Raw genomic sequence first — 22409 nt, 5'->3', positions numbered from 1 at the left:
GACTGGATTTCATAGACATTTTGATGTAACCAAAGATCACCAAGTGGCATGGGCAGCAGGATCAGCACTGCCTTCAGCTAAGAGCACGATCCATGAAGCGACATAAGCAAGACAAAACTGAACATGACAATTCTCGATTTTTGCAGTACTGAATCCTTCGAGGATCAATCTGCATTTGCAAACATTACTTAACGAGTGGTAAAAGCCTTGATAAAAGCCATTTGGGTGAACGATGACCTGTCACTTTGCGTCTTCAACTGTTTGCTCCAAGATAGATGCAAGATATATTGGAGCTTGGGTAGTCTGTCTTGCTGTACTGCTCAGTAACAGCACACATTCACACCACCAAAACATATAGTAAGTCAGGCTTTTTATTTCTCTGGCATAAACATTATGCCAGGTACCTCACAGTATACAAAACTAAAGATCTGGAACCACATGCATGTGATCATGGCCATTTCACGGTTCTTTTCACAGCCAAAAGCACTTTGACACCTCAGTTGCGTGGATCAGTACGTGAGGCTTCACCATGTAGTAACCCCCAAAACACTGTCATTTTGACAAATACATGTTGAACAGCAAAATATTCATATTTATTCTGTGCTTATGCAGAATTTGACATTCTGCTTAAACAGGCTTTTAAAATAACTTTATATAATATAAATTAATATATAAATATACAAGTGTTGCATAAATGTTTATATATTTATATATATTTTATATATGTTGTAGGTATTACATATTTATGTTTGCAAAGCCCTTCAAATTTAAACTGAATTACGGTTTTTGTCAGCCTGGAGAAGACTCCAGGGAGACCCTGTAGCACCTTTACAGTACCTCAAGGGGGCCTGTGGGGGAGCTGGAGGTGGAGTTTTTCAAGGGCATGTAGTGACAGGACAAGGGGGAATGGCTTTAAACTGAAAGAAGGTGGGTTTAGATGAAATATTAGACAGAAATTCTTTACGGTGAGGGTGGTGAGGCACTGGAACAGGTTGTCCAGAGAAGCTGTGGATGCCCTATCCCTGGAATTGCGCCAGGCCAGGTTGGAGGGGGGCCTGGGCAACATGGTCTAGTGAAAGGTGTCCTTACCCATGGCATAGGGGTTGGAACTAAACGATCTTTAAGGTCCTTTCCAGCTCAAACCATTCTATGATTCAGTGATACTGTGTATGCGCTTCTATAGCATGCATCTATAAATTCCTATACACTTTTTCAGTGACTTTCAGCTCTCTGCATTTTGATAGCAAGTGCATAAAAATTTTTGCTTCATGGAGTCTGTAATTTCAGGTTGTTGAGCCTTAGCTTATGTAGTTTCCTGCATATAGAGGAGGAGAGAAGCACTCAGCACAGAGAACCCCTTTTTTCACTTAGCAGTGGCCCTAGCTGTTACATCAAAGAGAAGTTCTCACAGGGCTTCATGGCAATCACAGTGTAGAGAACAGAAAACCTTGGGCTAAGAGCTATGTAGGTGTGAGAAAATGGAAAAATAATTGAAAGATTTCTGCCTCTTCTAATAGTCTGAATGTATTGTAACCTGGGATGGAAAATTCCTTAACAGTGATTACATTAGCTTATGTGACGTATCAAGATATTCGAAAAATTAGTGGCCTTAAAGACCAAACTGTTATAGTTGTGAAAGCTCCTCCAGAAACAAGACTTGAAGTGCCTGACCCAGTGGAGGTAAGGAGAACCTGGCATTTTCTGCTAGGTTATCTATCATTTTTTTACAGATGCAGTGTCTCCTGGGTCTTACTGAGCCCAGGCACACAGTCCTATATTCTTAAAAATTTTAGGGATGTTTCTTTTAAAGAGGGGAAACTTTAAAAATCAGGTTACACAGAACAATCGTTATTTGTTCCTTTTCGCTCACTTTCAGATTTCTTCAGAGTAATACACACTATTTACAGATATTTTCTTTTGCCATACTTTATATAAAGAACAGCTCTTTATTGAAAATTGAAATTTCCTTGGTTTGTAACAACGTAAAACCTTTCTCAAATTCAGCTTTGTTATTTTGGTTAAAAAGTTAATGGGTAACTCAATGCCTTAAGCATTTTAACAGCTCCTATAACTGATATCCTAATTTATTTAAACGTGTTTTCATGTAGGAATTTTTTTTCTGAAATATTACAGTTATTGTAGAAATTTGTGTTTTACTCCTAGAACACATTCTCACCCTTTCTTCTTTCATCATCATCTTTGCTTCATTGGCACTTACTTTAATTCTCACTTAGGAAGACACACCCAACTATGTTGGGCAAATGGGAATAATTGACAGGAACCGCTGGTTTAGAGATTCAAAAAATGTACCTAATTTCTTCACTCAAGGAGCAGCTAGAGATGGGGCTAACCCCACAAACACTGCTATGTTTTGTTCATACCTGTGCCTTAATCCTTCATCCCTGCACTGGCCAGTGAGCTCCGTAATACCTGCTGCCCTGTAGGCAGGAATAGGCACTGGATTCCTTGTCACTTTTTTTCCCTAAGATTATCCTGCACTTCCTTAGGCCCATTATGGTTTCCATCCTTCTTTTTTTCTTTTCCCTGCCTTTGTCCTTACTTTCCCCCTTGAACCTTGTTGCAGGTTTTGCCAGGAAGAATAAATCATTTTGCTGCAATGAGGAAAGGATGTCTTTTATCAGTATTCATAAATACATACTGTTATTGTTGTTTGCTTTCCTGTCTCTTTCCCCTGGGCATTATGCTTTGATTTTTAAGTCAGTGAAATCAGGCAGGCAGAGAGAGATGTACACAATCATTAAAATTAGTGCTTAGACCTCACTTATCTTCTATACCCAACTTACTTAATTTTCACCTTCAGGCAGTAAGGTCCTATTTCTTTCTGTCACATGCAGTTACATTTCAGTGTTCTTTTATTGCATACCTCAGTTGCTCAATAGTACCTTCCTTCTTCAACTCCTGCTCTTCCCATCTCCTTTTTTTCCTAATTATCTATAGCATTGCCCTAAGTACTCTTAACTGTTTTTTCTGCCCTGGGAAACCCTCATTCAGTTGCTGTTCTCTGTATTTGTAAACGCTATCTATTATGTTACATAACTGTCAGAACCCAAATAATATGAGGAACATTTTGTCAAAGGGCACAAAAGGAAGTATTTTAAACAAGTCTGCAAAGAGGTACCCAATGCCTGTATTCATGCTTTTTAGAAAGCTATTAATGCAATACAGCAGGAACAGGTTTATTTGTAACCAGAGTAATTTATGATTTTCCATCGTAACGCAAAGAGGAGCTTTGCAGGTTTTCTGCGCCTGGGTCATGTTGGTTTATTGCATCAGTGAAAGTTAAGAAAAATGTAACTTCTTGCAACAAATTAGCAGTTCCTATTCAGAATCTCCATCAAAACCATTGCCTTGAGGGGGCAAAAGGACTTATATAAATAAGTTTGGGTGAAGAAAATGGCATCTGGCTCGGGTTTTTTTTGTTATTTGGAAACATTGCCTGATAAATAGGTGAACTTACATGTAGATATTTGAGTTCAGTTGAATAAATGCTGAAGGCTTTTGGGAGAGTGTGAAGGATGTATTGGCATATTTTTAAAGCAGAAACATTTACACAATTGCATCCAATATTATTGTTATGAATAATAATAAAACCTGTGACTTGCATCCCACAGCTCCATTCCATCAGAATGCTCCAGGCTATTGTGGCTGTAAGAAAATGTTAGGAGTTTAATCCTGTATACCTCCCTCCTTATGATATGACACACAAAATAGTGTGATTTTGAGAGTTGTGCACTACAGTGGGAAAAGTTTTTATGTTCTAGTCTGCAAGATACCTCAGCCAAACCTTTCACATCTTGGAAAAAAAGGCTTGGTGTTCTTCTCAGGTTCTTTTGATTAGTAAAACCGTACTCAAACACTCACACTCCAGTAAGAGTTTATTCAGTGTCATCAATATTCTGTTGTGTTCATTGGTGTAATGACATTCTGATGTTTGTTCTGTTAGCAGAGTGCATTGATACATTTATCCAGTACTCAAGGACCTATTGAAGTTTATCTGTGCCCAGAGGAAAACGATGCCCTCAGTCCAATGAAAACCTATAGTCAGGACCACAATGGAAATATCTCCAAAACCATTTCCAAAGGTAAAATTATTTCTTTGCTACTAATGGCCATTCTTCAAGGTTTTTCATTTTGAACTTTGGATTTCCAGCTCTTATTCTATTTTTCTAAGAAATTAAAAGCTAAGGCATCAATTTTTCACGATGCATTTCTGGTTTATGTAGTGGGAAATACGTTTTCCTTTACATCATTTGTTTAAAATAAGTTTCCTGTTTGCATATCATATGAAAACAAAGTGTATGCAATATTGAAGAAAGAAACAATTTTGTTCAAGTTTTCAAATAGGACAGTAGCCGTAAAGATCCATCTCAACACAAGAGGCAGAAATCTCTGTGTATCAGTATATGTGGAGCTACATTGCTTCACTGATGACATTTGTTATCTAGTTCTCAGTTTTGACTATGAACTCCACTGAAAAATGGGCATCTCACTATGCTTGATTTATTTCCCCCGTAGTTGTTTAAATCTTGTAAGATAACTTTTTAATAGAAAAGTCAGAGAGATAGCAACACGTTCATTCTTGAGAAGCCCTTTGTAACATACCAAAAAAAGTTAGAAATTATATGCAGGCCATTTTTTTATTGTTGAAATGATGCTTTATGAAAGGCTCTTTATGCAGTGGTTCCTTTGTTTGATCTGTGTCTGATATTTCTACTGAGACTAAATGTGACATCTTTTATTTTTTTTTCTTCTCTCTCCTCTCACAGAAGTGGCTTCTGCTAACTCAGGACAAGGTGACTGCTCAGTAAATATGGCAACAATCTCTCCATTGGCTTCTCCAGCCAACCTTCTACAGCAGACTGAGGACCAAATTCCCTCAAACTTTGAAGGACCATTTGTGAATTTGCTGCCTCCTCTGCTTCAGGAAGATTATTTGCTGAGCCTTGGGGATGAGGAAGGCATCAGTGACCTCTTTGATGCTTATGATTTAGAGAAGCTTCCTTCACTAATGGATGAATTTATATACAGCTGATTGTCTTAAGTGCTGTCCATACCTAAACTATGTTTTTAATGGAATCAAAAAACCTGCTGTCATTCAGAGTTGTCCTCTACTTACCATAAAATAGCATTATTAAATAAACTAGGCTCCTGAACAATGCTGATACTTTAATTGAGTACTCCCTATAATACTATAAGAAACAATGGAAGGCATTTACAGCAGAGCCTTCTCCTTGACCCTGAGCTCCAGTGCCTTGCGAGTCAGCAGGTGCAAGCAGGTGACCGTAAATGTTTTGTCTTCACACTCCCCCAGTCTCTGCTTACCGTGACAAGTGGGCTTACGGAGAAGGGCTTCATGAACTGGTTTAGTCCTAAATAACAATTTTATAATAGTATTTCAGGTCGTGCCTTCTGCAGAGAATGCATGTCTTTTGGGTGTCACAACATGGATTGTACATGCAGTGAACGTAAATATGAAGTAATGCAAAAGAGTGGAATGGGATTCTTCAGCTACTTGTGGGAATGTTTAAATTGCTGTCATAATGCTCATTTTGAGCTGTGTATATGTCTCATTATGAGGTCAAATACTTATGTCCTTAAAAGCTTTTAATGAAAAAAAAATACACTGTAAATGTAGTGTATATTGCAGATATTGAAAAGTATAAAGTTCTGCCACTTCTCGTAGTAATCGCAGATTTTTAAAAATGCTTGTGTGTGTGTGTGTGTGTGTGTGTGAAAGTAGTTTTTGTTGGTTGTTTTTTTTAAACTAGAACGAAGATGCACAGTTCAATTTTACTGCCCCCAGTGTGCATTAGAACTGGTACATGAATTTTTGTGGTACTAAGTGGGGCTTCATGTTAAGTGCCTACTAGAGATGCACTGTGGGTTTTTCCCTCTATGGAAAACACTTATGCCAAGCTTTGTTTGTTCAATATATCATATTTATCTCAGTGGGTTAGCTTCCTCTGCTTACAGCTTTTTATAATTCTCTTCGCCAGCAAAATGGAACTAATTTTTTTCCAAAGTACATAACTGTAAGTACCACATCAACTGAATTGCATTTATTTTTTGAAGATCTTTGCTAGTATAGTATAGTACCAATATTTATTTTTTGAACGTCAAAGGAATTCTAAGAAGTCTTAAATAATTTTGTTTTTCTTGAGTGTAAAATATTTTGCCATGTTCTGGGCTAAATTAATGTAATGTTGATTAGATGATGCCCATATAATCTTTTTGTTTGCATTACTGTTGTGCTTATCTGACATACTCAGAAAATTAGTACTATTTGTACTGTAGTAGAATATTATGTATGCAGGTTTTCTGGTACCATTGAGTTGCTGCTATGAAAGCTCACACACGAAAAGGCAAGAAGTCACAGTACTAATAAGGAAACTGTATGACTGTGTGGGTTTTGGAATATAACAAATGTATAAAGGGCAACACATAAAGAACTGTTAAACAGTGTTAAGTGTGTGTTTATATGTACAAATGTTTGCATAGATCATTCAGCAGTTGTATTTAATTTGATATATGTTCTCAACTCACACTTTAGTTATCTAGCAGTTTTGTACAATAGAATTAATTTGTAAACACTGCCAGAATATTTTCTAGCTGGTTTGTAATTTTTTAAGAGTTTTTTTAGATGTGGATCTGTAAATAAAATTGTAGTATTTAAAGTTTTTGTCTTGTGGAAGAGGAAAGTAAAAGTTGTGTGAGCATGAAGATTTATGAGACAAAGGGGCACTTTTGCGAGGGAAGAGAAAATGAAGACTAACGCAGACCATCTTTTTTTTGTACAAATTAAACACTTGTCCCAATGTGTGTGGGCAAAATACTAATCTAATTTAGCTTTGCATTGTATGCTAGTTTAAAAAAAAAACAAAACAAACCTCTGTAAAATACTGTAAAAAAAAAAAAGAAAAAAATCAACAAAAAAAGCTTTTATGGTGAGTTTTGTAAATAGATTTATTAAAGGGTGACCTGTTCTCTAGCTGTGATCTTACCACTTCAAATGGATGTAATTTGAATAAATTTTGTATGGTAATGAATCAATAAAAATGAAATTTTTTAAAGACTTTAGATTTGTATACAGCTATTTAAATTTTTCTTACTCTTGGTGCCTGTCATACTGTTTCTTGAAACCTGTTACTGTTTTCGTTATTAGTGCAAAGACTCATTTGACACCAGATAGTTTCAATCCCATTTTTTTACAATGCCAACAATAAGTTCAGCGGGTTTTTTTATGCCAGAGTGAAACAAGAAGAAAAGACACGTGTTAAGAGACACAGCAGGTGATCCAGAGGTTGGGATAATACAAGTTTATTTTTATTTATTCCCTCTCCTCTCATATGAATTAGAAACAGACTTCTTGCAAACTTCATAGAAATTGTGTTGTTGTAGGATTAAATCACATGAAAGCAGTTGTTGAGGATCTGCTTAACCTTCCTACTGATAATTCTCCAGAAGTTTCCTAATAGTCGCTTTGAAAAGAAGTTGTGTTTTCTTGAGTCCCTTGTGCCAGACCTGTATTTACAAACTTGTACATCTTTTCTGGTATTGCTTCAGCACCTTTCTAGATACATGCCATCCATCAATTGCCAAAAAAAAAAAAAAAAACAACACAACAACAAAAAAACCCCAGGATAATAAAATCACTGTAATATGGTTGAGTGCTTAAATGCTGTAATGTTGTACCTCTGAGCAAGTCATTTGTATCTTGTCAACTTCCTGCACACTAGGAGAAGGCTATTACTTCCTCTGTGCACCTGTACATATTCAAACATGTCCACACTGCAGTACTGAAAGGAAGATTACAAAGGTCCTCTCTATATTCTTAATAAATAATAAGGGAGGGCTAGATGGCTGTGTTCTCTGATCTCCCTTTGAAGCAGAGATGGCAATAAATATCTGCTGTACCTCCCTGGCCTGTTCTCTGTTTCTCTATTCTACAGTTGCCGTAAGCACTTTTTTATTTGCCCCTAGAATCTGCTATGGATTACCAGTTTTCATGTCATTTTCCCCTCTCCTTCCTTCTGCTTTCTGTATCTGCTTTGCAAACTTGCCATGTGCTGAGGTGCAGGATAAAAAAACCCAGCCAGTTAAAATACTTATTCCGGCTCCTCTGGGATAGCATGGTGTACCTCAACATTACTCAGTGTACAAGTATTAGTTTCAGGGAGATTTTATTGGGGGCTGCATATGCTGCATTCCTTGGCTGCCAGCAGATGGAAGAGGTTTTGGAAAAATCTGTCAAAATGGCCTGAATGATAGGCAGCTATTTATTCCTTTACACACAGGAAAGGAGTTTGAAAGTAAAAGGGGAGGTTCATGCTCTTGAACCTACAGTAAGAACTCATCCACCTACAAATGACAAGAAACAGTCACTTTATATTCCTTTTGACTTACACCTGAAAGAATAAAGTGCACCTTGGTCTTGATGCAGACACGAACATTTTTGTTGTAGAAAGTATGAAAGATATGTAAGGTACTTTCTGTAGAGTGAAACATAGCTACATGTTTAAAAGCACCAAAGTTAGTATATGTCTTTTCCCCCTACATGAAACACAGTTAATGCATGAAGCCATTAGTGTTCCTGGAGCCAACAATTCTCAACATTAAGTGAACCACGAGCCTGTAGAGCAAAGTCAGTGCAGTGGTATTAACCAAAGCATAAACAAGTAGAATTCATCTCCCCATTCTGCTTTTCTTGCTGAAGCAAGATCTGCCTGGATATTACTGTACAGCTAAGCAATGGTCAGAAGAATGCTTGGCCTTTATTAAGTCTGGGAGTTTCTTTATCCACTATTTTCTTTCTAAAACTTGACAGGGAGAAAGTGTCACATATAACAGGACAAAATGGAATGTTACCAGTTCTGAGTGGTGCTGAATGTTGCTCACAAATGATCAGCCAGATTCTCCTAAATTTCAAGAATAGAGGAAAAAAAAAATCTAATTTCTTGTATCTCTTTTAGGACTCTCCATTTTTTTCTGAATACCTTCCCAGCTATTTCCACCCAGAACTGATGTTAGTTAGCAGAGAATAAGGTTGCCATACAAAAATTGAGCCCTCACCTCCCTGGCTGTTTTCCTTCCCTAAGGATGTTAGTTGAGATGCTCTAAACCAACTAAGGATGTGTCTTCTACTAACCAGGAGCTGAATTTGAGATTTGGATTTTATTTTCCTGGTAGTTTTTTTATTTTTCCAACTACCTACTCCTGCAAAACCTATGACTTCAGTTGGTAACCTAGTCTGAGGCTGATGTCTTTGAGTCTACCAGACCTGAAGAGTAGGAAGTAAGGTCTGCAGGCAACTTGGAAAGGAAGTAATCTAAAGCTCTTCTTTGGACACTCAAGGAAATGGAGCATGTCTGCTGCCAGCCCAGAGAAGGCCAGTACTGGAAGTTGTACTCCTAGCCACTGTCACATAAAAAGCAGTTTTCCCAGATAGATATGGATGAACTTCTTTCCTCTGATCAGGAGGTGTAGGGAATCATCTGCTTCCTTCCCTACCTGCTGTGCTACCTGCTGTCTGATGCAGCTTTGTTTGTTACTATGAATATGCTACAAACCATCTTAGGTTTGTGAGCTTCAAAAGCACTGGGAGAGTGCCTTCCATGTTGTGGCTACATCCTAGGACTCAACACGACTGTGTTGGCACAAGGGCTGCTTGATACTCTGCATTCTTGGCAGCAGGACAAAGTAAAGGCTCTGCTGGATCATGCTGGAACTGATCAGTGTGGCCTATTTATGTCACTAGGTATGGGACTCATGGGCTTTTCCTGCCTGGGAGCTGCTCTTGGAGATCACTGCCTCCCCTTAATGAGTAGTGTTGGTCAGTGTTGGCCATTTGGAGATTTTTGGTTATGTCTTGCAGGCTGTCTGTGCTTTGCTCTTTCAGTCAGCCATAAACCAGCTGTGCGTGCCCAGCTGCGTTTAACCAGAGCACGAACACTTGGCTGGTGGGGACAGCTGTGAGGTAGTGCAGTGCAGTGCTCCCAGAACAGAGAAGCTGAATTCAAGGACTGCATGGGAAATACTTTGAACATGGGAAACTGAAAAGCGAAAAGGAAGAGAATCGCTAACCTTATCAGGCAGCAGTTAAAAGGCTGATTGGTGGTATAGATACCATTATTACTGGCCTAGTAAGGACTGCTGACACCATAGGAGGAGGTCTGAAATAGATCAGCATGGCCACCCATTTTGAAATATTTTCCTCCATTCTCTCCTGGGCTAAAAATGCTACAAAAGTAACAAATTACACATCACACAGTGGCTCGCTGAGAGAATCTCTGGAAAGTACTTGTGTGCCTAAACAAAGACCAAACAGGGAGGCAAATATATCTTAAACAGTAACAATGACTCTATCATGAGACCAGGGTGATATTAATAGTGCTCAGTCCTGCTCAGAATGATTTGTTCTTAAGGAATGAAGTGCTTATTTCTTTCTGTCCCAGTTCTCTTCTTTAAATCTCTCCTGTTCCTTTGGCCACATTTTCTTTTTTTTTTTTTTTTTTTTTCCCTGTGGGCATTGTCAGCTAAGCATTACATAAAATAAGCACTAGTTCATAGGAAAAGGAGAGGGAAATAATTTTCGTAATTAGAGGTTGCCACATTTTATCTGCGAGTGAACCAACAGACCTACTATGGAATACACTCAGGGTTTTCATTACCTTTCCCCCCAGTTCCAGGGAGACTATAATCTTCTTTTCAAGGAGTAAACTGACTCCAAAGGCCCCTTCTAAAGAGAGAAACTTGATGTTTGATTTGCAACTACAGGAAGTGGTGACTTTTGCATTCCAAAGCTGACTACCTCAAAATAGAATATGTTAAAGAAAGATACAATATAAATAATCGTTTTAGGTTAACTGCGCATTTTAAAGCCAAAGCAATAACATTATGCTCACTCTGTACAACACTTTGATCACCAAGGACACTGCACACTTAATCTGCTCAGAACTTTAGCTTCAGCCATCCAAGTCCAACACACTGGTGTTTTACTAAATATCAGTCAGAAAAGTTTGGAGGAAAACAGTGCCAGAAACTCTAGCCATCTGATACCAAATGTTTTGACCAATATCGTTTAGACTATTCAGCAGTGTTGCTACTAGCATTGTATTTTGAGGAAATTAACGATTAAAAATAATGATAAAGAAAGGGCATTGTGGCCAGAAGAGGGTTGAATAGCTCATCTCCCATTTGGATCAGACACACCAGAATCGCAGCCGCTTTAACTGGATAGGCATTGCTGGGGTTGCTAATTTCCGATTACAAAGAAGCTGAGTCTCCAAGGCTCCGGGAGGCTCTCCCGCCGGGGACCGCGCTCTCAGTGGCGAAGCGGCGGTGCCGCGCCCTCCGAGCTGTTGTGGCCTCCGCCGGCCGCCGTCCTGGCGTCGCTGCGCGCGCGGGGCTTGGGGGCGGGGCGCGATGGCGGAGCCCGGGTAAGGTGCGGGTGAGTGGCGGGGTCGGGATGGGCCCCGGCCCCCTTCCCTCCGCTCCTCTCCTCTCCTCTCCTCTTCCGTCCCGTCCTTCCTTCCCCTGCCCGGTTCTGACGGTGTGGCCGATCCCCTTCTCCTGCCCGCGCGATGTTCCCGTCCCCTGTGGGGCCTTCCCAGGGCTCCGCGTTAACGTCGGGAGGAGGAGACGAATCTCCTGGCGGGAATCTCCGGAGGGGTCGGCGGCCGGGATGCAGCTCGGGGATGGGGTACTCTCAGCGGGGGGGAAGCGGGGGAGGGGAGCCGAGCCCAGCTGGGCTTCGGGCTGTTCGTGGTCCAGGCGGCGGCCCGGCTGCCCCTCGCCCGTGGGCTGTACTTGTGTCTGTGCTTATATATATATATATATATATATAGTTTACGTATTTATGTATATGAGGAGAGACTGTGGAAGCTGGGCCTGTTTAGTCTGGAGAAGAGAATACTGAGAGGGGATCTCGTTAATTCATATCAGTATCTCAGAGGCGGGTGCCAGCAGGATGGTGCCAGACTTTTTAGGTGCCCGGTGACAGGATGAGGCCATAAAACGCAGGAAGTTTCACTTTAACATGAAGAAGAACTTTGAGGGTGGCAGAGCACTGGAACAGGCTGTCCGCGAAGGCTGTGGCGTCTCCCTCTCTGGAGACATTCAGAACCGACGTGGACACATTCCCTTGTAACCTGCTCCAGGTGGCCCTGACTTGGCAGGGCTGGATGATCTCTGGAGGTCCCTTCCCAACGCTAATAATTCTGTCATTCTGTGATGTATGTATACACACATATATTCACATGCACGTGTACATGTACATACTTGGTCTCACTCTGTGTTAACGGTACAGTTTTCTTCTGCTCTGTGTGAGCCCGGGGATAGAATCCTGGGGCGTTCCCGGAGACATCTGTTGGTAAATAGCTGAAAAGAGCGGTCCTCTTCCACCTGGATGGAAGTCCTCCATATGTGCAAGGAGATTGAGGAGGGGTGACCAAAACAGACTGGCACAAGGGAAGTTTTGTTTCTGAGAAGATGTTAAAACAACTGTAGTTTTTTATTTGCTTACTGATATTTTTTTAAGAGAAATGTAGAGTTCTGTAGGTGCAGCTTGGCAGTATGAGAAGAATACATTAACTTCTAATTTTGTTATTGCTTCTTATTTTAGTCAATCTACCAGAATAGCTGCAGGAATCTGTCTTTATTTTTTTTTTTTTCCCTTGTGAAGGAGATACCATGCATGCATATGGAACTAGTGCAGATACCAAATAATCTGTTTTAAAATAACTTCACAGTGTTCTAATTTAAAAAAAAATTGTGAATGATTTGAACTAAAATTTGCTGTTAATCTCTCCCTTCTTTCATTCAAAATCTTAAACTGATTGAAGGCAGAATCTGGAGGAAGTCTGAGATAATTTAAATACATCTGACTTTGGAAAAAAAAAAAAAAAAGACTATAGAAGAAGGATTAAAAGAACAGTGCCCCTGCTCAGGAGACAGGGAAAATGTGGGTACTCTTCCACCCAGCCATCCAGCATGTGTACCCAGTCCACATGAGGTCAAGCTGGGCAAGGAATGTATTTCTGCAAAGGGAGGATGAATACTTGTTGCACAATAACATGGATTCACGGTTTTCTGTCTGCTAGTTCTTCTTGTTCATGCCATATCTTTTTTCCTTTTCCCCCACCCCCCAGGATTACTGTCCAAGAGGATTTAGACCTTGCTTAAAAAGGTAGGCATTTTAGTTTGGCTGTATTCTTTCTTCCATGGGTCACCAAAATAAGCTAAGCTTAGTTGTTTTTCCAGCTGCTCCATTACATTGGATATTTTTCTGTAAGAGAGAAGAAAACAACAAATCAAGACTTTTTATTCCCTTCCAGATATTGATTTGATGACTTTACCTATTTGTACATATTGTCAGTGGTATAAAGTAGTGTAAGAGATGTCACCTTTCCCTTGTGTTCTTTATTGTTAGACTTTTCAGGAATGTTTATTTTTGTTCACCTTTTGCTGCATTATTTTATAGATCCTGGGTTTTTTTATCTAGAAGAATGCTAATTGCCTAAGTAGCTGGGGCAGATGCATCCTCTTTGTGACGTCATTCTGTTCCTTTTTAAGTTAAATGCAGATGTGTGATGGTTCATGAAGTTTTATTGTACACGAAGTTTTATTTTGAAGTATATTTTGCAATATTGACTGATGGACACATGCTGGGAAAATGCATGGGGGTTTAACTTCTTATGTTCTTCAGTAATTCATTTGCAACATCTGGAAGTGTTTTGATGCCAGTAGCAAATCTGCTGTTCCTGAAGTCTAATTTTAAAGAAATTAAAGCCTTGTTTTTTTGTTCTTCGTTGTCAGTTAGCAAAGTGTTGTATTTTCCCTGTAAACTCTGTGAAATGCCCTTATATGATTTCCTTAGTAAACTATTGGTTTATGTAAAAAACCTGAGTTTCCAATGGTACTTCAGACTTTATTGTAATTAGGAGTTACAGTATGGCATGTAGTTAATGCAGTAACATTTTTTTATAGACTCTTCTAGCAAATGGCTTTTTTTTTGATTCCTGAAAACTAACCTGGATTTTGACATATGCTGGGAGATACATATACATATGTATTCACTTTCTTGTGGAAAACATAGTTAGATTTTTGCAATCTTTTAGTATATTGTTCTAGCCAGATTATAATATATTTATTTTTTATTAGTTAGTTATAGTTGTTTAACGTTCTGTACCTGAAAACAGAAATTTTTATTTTATTGTCCCAATGAATGAACTAATTCAGATGAAAGGCTGTGGAATCAGGAAGTCTAGGAATAGTTTGGTTTGTTTTCAGAAGGACTATGAAGACATATTTAGATAGTGTCCACACCCAAATAAGAGAGCCAGAATGGCCTCTGAAGCAGTCACTTGGATTCTGTAACTTTCATTATTCTTCTGTGGCGTGAGTGGAAGTACATCCATCACGTAACATGAGCTCACTATTTTATTATGATGCTGACATGATTAAAAATATCTGTATCTTGGATGCGTTGTGTCAGAGGAGATGAAGGGTTTTTGAATTAGAAGATGACAAGGTACAGATGATTATAAACACGCCATTAAGAATCTATATGGTTTGTGACTTTCTCCCTGCCTGTGTTTGAGATATCGGGGGAAGAGGGCATTCTGGAAATGTCTCTGGATAGTGGGTTGTTTTTATGTGCTCAGTATCCCTCATATGTGCGATGTATTGCACGTATGCTTAGCAATACATCTGACTTTTCGTTATGAGAAATGTACAGTAGATATGAGGCCTTGGTTTTCTACTCAAATGCTTTGCTAATGCCAGTCTTTTCCAACGCTTCCTGAAGATGCCTGCTGCCTGTGAGTCAGTGCTTGAGGATATTGAAGACATCGTGTCAGCAGAAGATTTGAGGCCACACGATCGGCAGTTTGTGAGAAAGAATGTTTTTCCCAAAGTGCGAAAACGCAACTCCCAAAAAAACGTTCAGACAGATGATGAGCCCCCAAGTGACAGGTAAAGTCTTACATTGGTCCTGTGTCGTTGCTTTTCTTGTATCTTGCATGCTCTTTTCAGCTTTTAAAAACAAAGTGGAAGTTCTTGTTATGTCTTAATGTAAAATCTGTGTACAAGATAAAAATGAGTAAAATAGTCCTTATAGAACATAGAGAGAATAAATAATAAATCCTAAGCAAATTTCTTTTCCTAGACAGATTTTCTGTAGAAATCAGTTATTGCTAAGATGTTGATGAGTGGAATAATCAGACTGGAAAAATGGTTTCTGTTATGCTTTTATGTGTAAAACATTTCTGAAAATTTGTCTGTTACATGCTAATTACCTAAATACAATCTGAGTTTTCAAAATGCAGTCCTGGAGTAGCCTTTTGACATCTGAAATGAGAAATAAGAAAAAAATCCTGAGAGTTGATAAAGGCTTGAGGTTGGAAGGTCATCTTGTGCAAACCCCCTGCTTGAGCATGGCCACGAAGAACCAGTTGGCACGAATCTTGACTAGGTAGTTTTTGAGTATCTTCGGGGGATGGAGATTCTACAACCTCCCTGGGTAACCTGTGCCAGTTCTTGGTCATTCTTAGAGTGAAAAAATTGTTTCCTGATGCTCAGAGGGAGCCTCCCATGTTTCAGTTTGTGCCTGTTGCCTCTGGTCCTGTTACTTGGGCACCACTGAAAAAAATCCTGTCTCTGTCTTCTTTGCACTCTCCCTTCAGGTATTTGTATAATTTGATGAGATCACCCTGAGCCTTCTCTTCTCCAGGCAGAACAGTCCCAGCACTCTCAGCCTTTCCTCTTATGAGACATGTTCCAGTCCCTTTGTGAGCTTTATGGCCCTTTGTTGGACTGTCTCCAATATGTCCCTGGCTCTCTTGTGGGTGCATCCTGTCAGGGCCCAGGGACTTACGTATGCTCAGTGTGCTGAACTGTTCCCCAAGCCAGTCTCCTTTCATGAAGTCTCCTTGCTTCAGTCTTTCAACCTGTTTTCTGGATCCTGGGATTTGCAGAGGATGTACTTTTCGTGTGTACATCCTGCAAGTGACATGGTAAAACTTCTTTTGAACTTGCGGTTTTATTTCAGTGGAAATAGTTTGCAATGAGCATGAAATGTATCTTTGCATTTTTCCTAATTGTGATTTCCATAAGAACAGAATCTGCTGCAGTAGAATTGATTAGAGTATAGGTCAACTCAGTTATTGATTATAGTTTCTACTGCAGTTCTGAGATCTGGGGTTTTTCTTTTTTTTTTTTTCCTTTTTTTGCACATTCGTTTAAAGTTGGTGGATAAAATTTCTGTGTACGATAAAGATGAAAATAAATTGTGGATGGAAATTTAATTTCCTGTGGAGAAATTAAATTTTGAGTTTTCATCTGTGTTCAAAAGAGATTTTATAAGCATAACAATGCATCTTTATCTGCATGCCCCTAAAAGTGCATTGGCCCCGGTCTGCCAGGAGTGTATGGACAGCTGAACTGGTGCTCTGTAGATACTCCACCCAAGTACTTCATGCCCCAAAGTGTTCAGGTACTATATATTCTCTAACAGGCTGCATTTTAGTGTTTGATACCCAAGAAAGTGCATTGAACATGTGTTATTTGGACAGCAGGAAGTCTAAATACCCTGTGTTTACACTTAATGATCATTAATGTTCCATCAACAAATTTCTATTTTTAATTAGGGGAAGTGTCTGTTAAAAAAGAAGCGTGGAGGGGGAGGGAAAAAAAAGAAGCTGTAGGCAGGGTGCAGTATTGTGTTCCAGGATGTGTGGTGTTCTTGTACTGGCGTCTTTAGCTCAATTGGCAGTTATCCCAGGAATTTCAGTGAGAGCTTCTTGCAGAACTTCTTGTTGGTTCTTGGAGCACTGTATGTGCTAGCTCCACACTGCATGTCTGCCATGCTGCTTCTGCAGCCTGGAAGGGTTGGGATGGGAGCTTCCCACTGTTTGTACGGCTGGTGGCCATCAAGTTAATTTATAGAGCTGGCTTGTATGGAGGGAACTACAATCGATGCATGCCATAATATCAAAAGATTGCAGTTTGTTTGCTGGTGGCCTAATTTCACTGGTGTCACTTGAAGGTTACTTGTACATGATATGATAATTTTGAAAAAGTTGGGGAGTTTAAGTTTGGGGGGTTTTTTTGGTGTGTTTATATGTGTGTTTTGTTGGGGTTTTTGTTGCTGCTTTAAGATAACTGCAGTGTACTGAATCTGTTGTTATCCTACAGCTCTTGCACCTTCTCCATGCTAAAACTCTTTTCTATCTCTTGCTAATTGTGGTGGATTGACTCTACCACAATGGAGAGAACTGGAAGAGTAAAAGTGAGAAAGCTTATGGGTTGAGATGAAGACAGATAAAGTGAAGGAAGGAGCAGGGAAAAACCCCAAGTGATGCAAAAGCAACCATTCACCACCTCCCACAAGCAGACTGGTACCCAACCAGTCTCGGAGCAATGGTTATTTTGGAAATACCAAACCCAAAGCTTTTATTGCTGAACATGATGCCTTCTGGAATGAATTATCCTTTTGGTCAGCTATTCTGTTCGTGTTCCTCCCAGGCTGTTGTCCATCTGCAGCCTGCATGTGGTGCGAGGGAGCACAGTGGGAAACAAGCAAGCACTGTTCAGTGATAGCTGAAACACTGGTGTCTTATCAACACTTAGTCACAGATACAAAACACAGCACTTATATGGGTTGCTGTGAGGAAAGTTACTCTATCCCAGCAAGGCCTAATACCCATTACACTAAAATCACATAATTACTGTTTTTCCTCAGCTGTTTTGGAGTTGTTACTGTTAGTGTTGCTTATTTTATGTTTGAAGAATTACGGTCATTCAGTCAGTTCAGTGGGCATAAAGGGGGAGCTTGTTCATCATTTAACTTGCATTTCTCATTCCTTTTTACTTGACAGCATTATTCCTGGTGTTCAGAAAATCTGGATTCGTACATGGGGATGTTCTCACAATAATTCAGATGGTGAATACATGGCTGGACAGCTGGCTGCATATGGATACAAAATTACAGGTAACAGTATGAGTGAGCCCTGTAATCAGTTTTTCTAGGGTGAACATTCAGTGCTGTCAAGTTGTCGTCAAATATTTTCAGTCTTAATTGAAGTCTTAATTTTAGTCTTTTATGCTTTTAAAAATCCCCTTCTGATTCCCTTTCTGATCTGAAGCTGAGGAGGTAAAGTGTTTTCTTGGCATTAAGCAGAATGATTACAGGATGAGTGCTTTCAGAATGGTTATATTTTCTTGACAGGGCAGACATCAAATAGATGTCATTCAGTGCCTTTTTTAGACATTTTACTTGCTAAACTGAATTGAAAAGTTTTCATAAAAGTGGACGGGAAGTATATTAATTCTTGGGTTTTAATTGTAATTGGTGGAACCCAAGGGGGAGAGAGAGAGAGAGGCAGTGTGTTTTCACTTGGTGATGTGTGTGTTTGCACTGGAGCAGAGGTGGTCTACTCCAGGTGAATGATCTTTTGCTTCAGGAGAGAATATCAGTATGATGGAGGTGGGATGATACAGGATTGTACCTTGTAGATTCCAAAGAGCTGAGAATGCTATTTCTCCTTCCCTTCCAAGTACTTCAAAAATCTCCCCAATCCTAAAAATACCCCCAAACTTGTGGTTGTGCTAACCACATTTCATCTCCTTAATGCAAAATATGCTGACAAAAAAGTTGAAAAGTTAGATTAATACCATGTTTCAGCAGAGAAGTATTATCTGAATACTTCTGTGTAGCTTTTGACTACTCAAGATAGAAACTTAAGTTTTATTAATTAATTCAAGTTCAGGTGTGTCTCGCACTTGAACTTGTATACTGAAAGACTCCAAAGTTGTCTGTCCTGACATTTTTCTAAAAACATTCCTGATTTCACAAAACAGCTGTTTCTTTTCTTGAACACCTCATGATACCGTTAAACAGTTGCATCTCATTTTCCTTTATTGCTGTTGATCTTTCTTAAGTAGAAATAAGACACTGAATTATTCAAATGCTGAACTATTTTAGGGAACCCAGGTGATTATTAAATTAGTAGTACAGTTCTGGAGTAGGTATGCTCTTTCCACAGACAAGTGGAATGCTGGTCCAAAAAACCTTATTTGTAACAGCTGTTGGTATAAGACTGCAAATGAGTTTGTATTATGGCTTTCTTAAATTTAACTCCTCTTTACCTTAGTTTTTCTAATGCATATGTTCCAGAAGCTACTTCTGGGTTGTCAAGATTCAGATGGCTGTTCTGTGCTTTTGAAATTTTACTGGGAGGGATGTAGGAAAGATGGGAGTGCAGTGAAGGAAGGAACTACCTTAAGTTTTTGATACCTTACTTTATCTTTTTAGAAAATTAACTGTTCATAACATTAGAATTGAAATAAGTCTATATCTAGAATCTGAAACTGAGAACTAAAAACTGAATAAAAGTTGCAGTTGCTGGGACAGGAGTTCCAGAGTAATTTTGGTAGTTGTAAATGAAACTGACCTCTAGTTTCTAGTCATTATTAAATCTAAGTCTTGATTTAGTTTATGTAAATGTATATACATACATTGAATGGAAGAAACAAAAAACCCTCAGTGCTAGGTGATAGCCAGAAATTATGCAGTGTAGTTTCTACTTTTTGAAATTAAGTAATTCTTGTCAATCTCTTCTTAAGAAGGCATGTTTGGCTTCTTTTATATTAAGTCATCTGGGAAGTTCAGATAGAATGTCAAATAGGGATTTAATCTTTTTGTCCTATACAGTGAAGCAGTTAGTAACAGTAACTGTTGCTTAACAGTGAGAGGTCACAATCACGATCATGTAGTGAACTGCATGCGCTGCTTCCCCTTCCTTAGGTCTGCAAGATACAGGCTGGATGGCTCTCAGACACTTGAGAAATTCGGTGTGCAGTTCATTGGGAGAGGAAAGTTACTCACCTGGTGCATATCTCCATTCAGTCAGACTTCTTGGGAGCGAGAGCAGGAGTGTCATTTGGCATCTGACAGCAGGAAAATACAGTTTTACATGTAATCTGAGGAAGTAAAAACTGCTGGATTCATTTTATGTAAAGCAAAATTGTCCACTAATCATTTAGCACCAGCACAGTACTTTTCCTACCTAGCAAATATTATCTTATCTTTACTCAAGCCATTCAAGTTAACACCCCAGCAATATCTCAGCTCTCTCCTTGAGCGTCCTTCAGAGGCAGCACTGGAGAACTACTGGGTTTTTATTGAAGCATTTGTACAACAGCTGAGAATCTATTGCTTATGCATCTCCAATAGCAGAAAATACGCAGGATGCAGATACACCTTGCGCTGTGATTCCCATCCCCAACTGGATTGTAGGGCAATTCTTGTAAATACCTGTTCTGAGACCCAAACTCCTTGAAGGAGACATCCTGTAAATACCTGTTCTGAGACCCAAACTCCTTGAATTTCAAACATTTCTTGAAATTAAACTTAATATTGTTTATGGTATGAAAAAAATAAGAAGAAAATGTTTTGCAAGAGCTATTTTGTAAATCAATGCCTCTGTTGCTGGAATTTGTTAGTTTTATGTAAAACTGTTTTCTTGAGGAAAAGATAGAAATACTCACTAAGGTGAAAGATTGTCTGTTGTCACAGTGTCTTGGACAGCTATTACTTAAATAAAAGTGTTTCGATTAGCCTGATTCCTACATGTTCCTAAGCTTTTGAGACAACATTTACTGAAAAGATGATGGAATAAAGTTCTTGCTTTAGGAAATAAAGTGAGCTTTACCTGCAGATATTGCTCCATTATGAAGGAGTCAAGCACTATTTCTAGTGTCTTCTGTCTAATTTCAAGATTGGAAAAAAACATAGAAGGAAGAACAGCAGCATCAGACAGACTCCTGTTGTTAACTGGAATTTGTAACAATGCAACCTGCCTTACAAGTTGACTTACCTGAAACTGAACAGGGATATAATGTCCTCCTTGCTTTCCATGTGTTTCAAAAATGTTCTTTCTGTACAAGCACCCTTTGTTGCTTCCAGGAATGTCTATATCCAAAGGTGAAAACTGAGGCTGTGCTTTTCAGAGCAAAGGCTGCCTTTGTCTGGGGACAGACCAGAGTGTGAATCAGCAATACACAGATACTGCAATAACAGCAATGGTGATTAAAAGTCAGGGACTGCATCAGCTTAAAAATAGGAAAAGGGAAACCAGCAGAAGAGCTGAACCTATTTTTGTGTTTGCTTTTACAGTGTGAAGGTAGGCAGCATTCTGAACAAATCTGGCATGCTGTCCTGTGGGAACACGAAGCTCTTTTATGAGCTTGAGCCACACAGAAACGTGTGGACCAGCTGCTATCAGTGTAGGGCTGTACCATGGGTGCTTGTTCATATTCTGAAAACAGTGTAGCTGATGGTGGCTTTACTGGTTCTAAAACTGGATTTGGTTTCTTGGCAGCATGACTTGCTGTATAGTTTAGATATGCCTGCAGACCTGCTGGAGTGCTCCCTGTGAGATACGCCCTGGAGGAAGAAACTCTCATGGTACGAGTAATGCCTGCTGTGAAAAACAGGAAGTGGGCGAGCTGGGAGCTTTCAAATATTGTGAGCAAGATTTTTGTTTGGGAAGGGAGTTCAGTATGTGTGTCATGTAGCTGCACTTTCTCTCTGAAAAATGGAGCTGCACAGGTATAGTCAGACACAGAATGCTTCGACTTCTGAAGTGGGTAGTTGTATTCACATATGTTGACATCTGTATGTTTCTAGTTCTGTGGAATTAATGGGTTTTGGCCCAGCTTTGAATGCATTTTGATGGATCAATACATTAAGTATGCTTGTTATTTTGTACAGATTGCTTCTGGCTCAGGGCTGCTCAGGTCCAAAGCATTCCCTCCTCAGCCACTGTAAAACATACTTGGGGGTGGGAAAGGTGTTGCTTAGAAATATCAGAAGAATGAACACTAACTTTTATGAAGATGAAGCAAAAACTGTTAGAAAACATTCAGTGAAACTAAACTAGTAAAAGCTTACCTGTGCTACACTTTTGTGGGTTTTGGAAATAAATGCTAGTACAGAACTTAACTCCTCCTCTAGCATGGGATTCCAGAAACAAGAATTGTCTCTGCTCATTCAGTGGGCTTGGCTTTGATTCAGCACTTAGAAACTGGGTTATGTTACAGACCTTTAGCTTTACTTGTGCAATTTTAGACTAATCTAAAATTAGTTCAGGCATCCTATGCACTGTCTGAAAAATTTCTTCTGCAACTGTGTTGGATGGGAAGTTGCTGTGTAGAGCTCACTCCATTATTATGTTTAGTTGGCAGGACTTGCCAGTGAGACTTGCCAATTCCTATTGGATCTTAGTGTTTATAGTCCAAGTTACATGTCTTACAGCTCTGTAACTCCCTGTGCAGAGTAGTTATGTATTCCTCTAAAGCAAGTATCAAATAATATTTTGAAATTCCATTAA

General features: G+C 39.3%; 2 protein-coding genes across 8 annotated transcripts in view; both read left to right on the top strand.

The window, feature by feature from the left end:
* The window catches only part of E2F3 (E2F transcription factor 3), a 41966-nt gene extending 34868 nt beyond the window's left edge, over nt 1–7098 (top strand). For 2 of the 3 annotated variants that reach the window (XM_039549887.1, XM_039549889.1), the window contains exons 5-7: nt 1566–1680; nt 3965–4103; nt 4788–7098. In XM_039549887.1, the coding sequence (XP_039405821.1) occupies nt 1566–1680; nt 3965–4103; nt 4788–5053 (520 nt within the window). In that variant the 3' untranslated portion in view covers nt 5054–7098. The remainder of the gene's footprint in view (nt 1–1565; nt 1681–3964; nt 4104–4787) is intronic. The other variant, XM_039549888.1, reaches the window with a different exon arrangement.
* Nucleotides 7099–11414: 4316 nt separating this feature from the next.
* Nucleotides 11415–22409, top strand: part of CDKAL1 (CDK5 regulatory subunit associated protein 1 like 1) — a 394035-nt gene continuing 383040 nt past the window's right edge. Inside the window, exons 1-4 of one of the 5 annotated variants that reach the window (XM_039548277.1) lie at nt 11415–11467; nt 13167–13204; nt 14825–14991; nt 17895–18007. In XM_039548277.1, coding sequence (XP_039404211.1) covers nt 14825–14991; nt 17895–18007 — 280 coding nt within the window. In that variant the 5' untranslated portion in view covers nt 11415–11467; nt 13167–13204. Of the gene's footprint in view, nt 11468–11531; nt 11720–13166; nt 13205–14824; nt 14992–16417; nt 16511–17894; nt 18008–22409 lie in introns of those variants that run through there. The other 4 variants (XM_039548278.1, XM_039548279.1, XM_039548280.1 and 1 more) reach the window with 4 other exon arrangements.

The sequence above is a fragment of the Corvus cornix genome, chromosome 2, assembly GCF_000738735.6.
Source record: "Corvus cornix cornix isolate S_Up_H32 chromosome 2, ASM73873v5, whole genome shotgun sequence".
NCBI classification, from domain to species: domain Eukaryota; kingdom Metazoa; phylum Chordata; class Aves; order Passeriformes; family Corvidae; genus Corvus; species Corvus cornix.
This window is presented reverse-complemented; position numbering and strand designations above follow the sequence as displayed.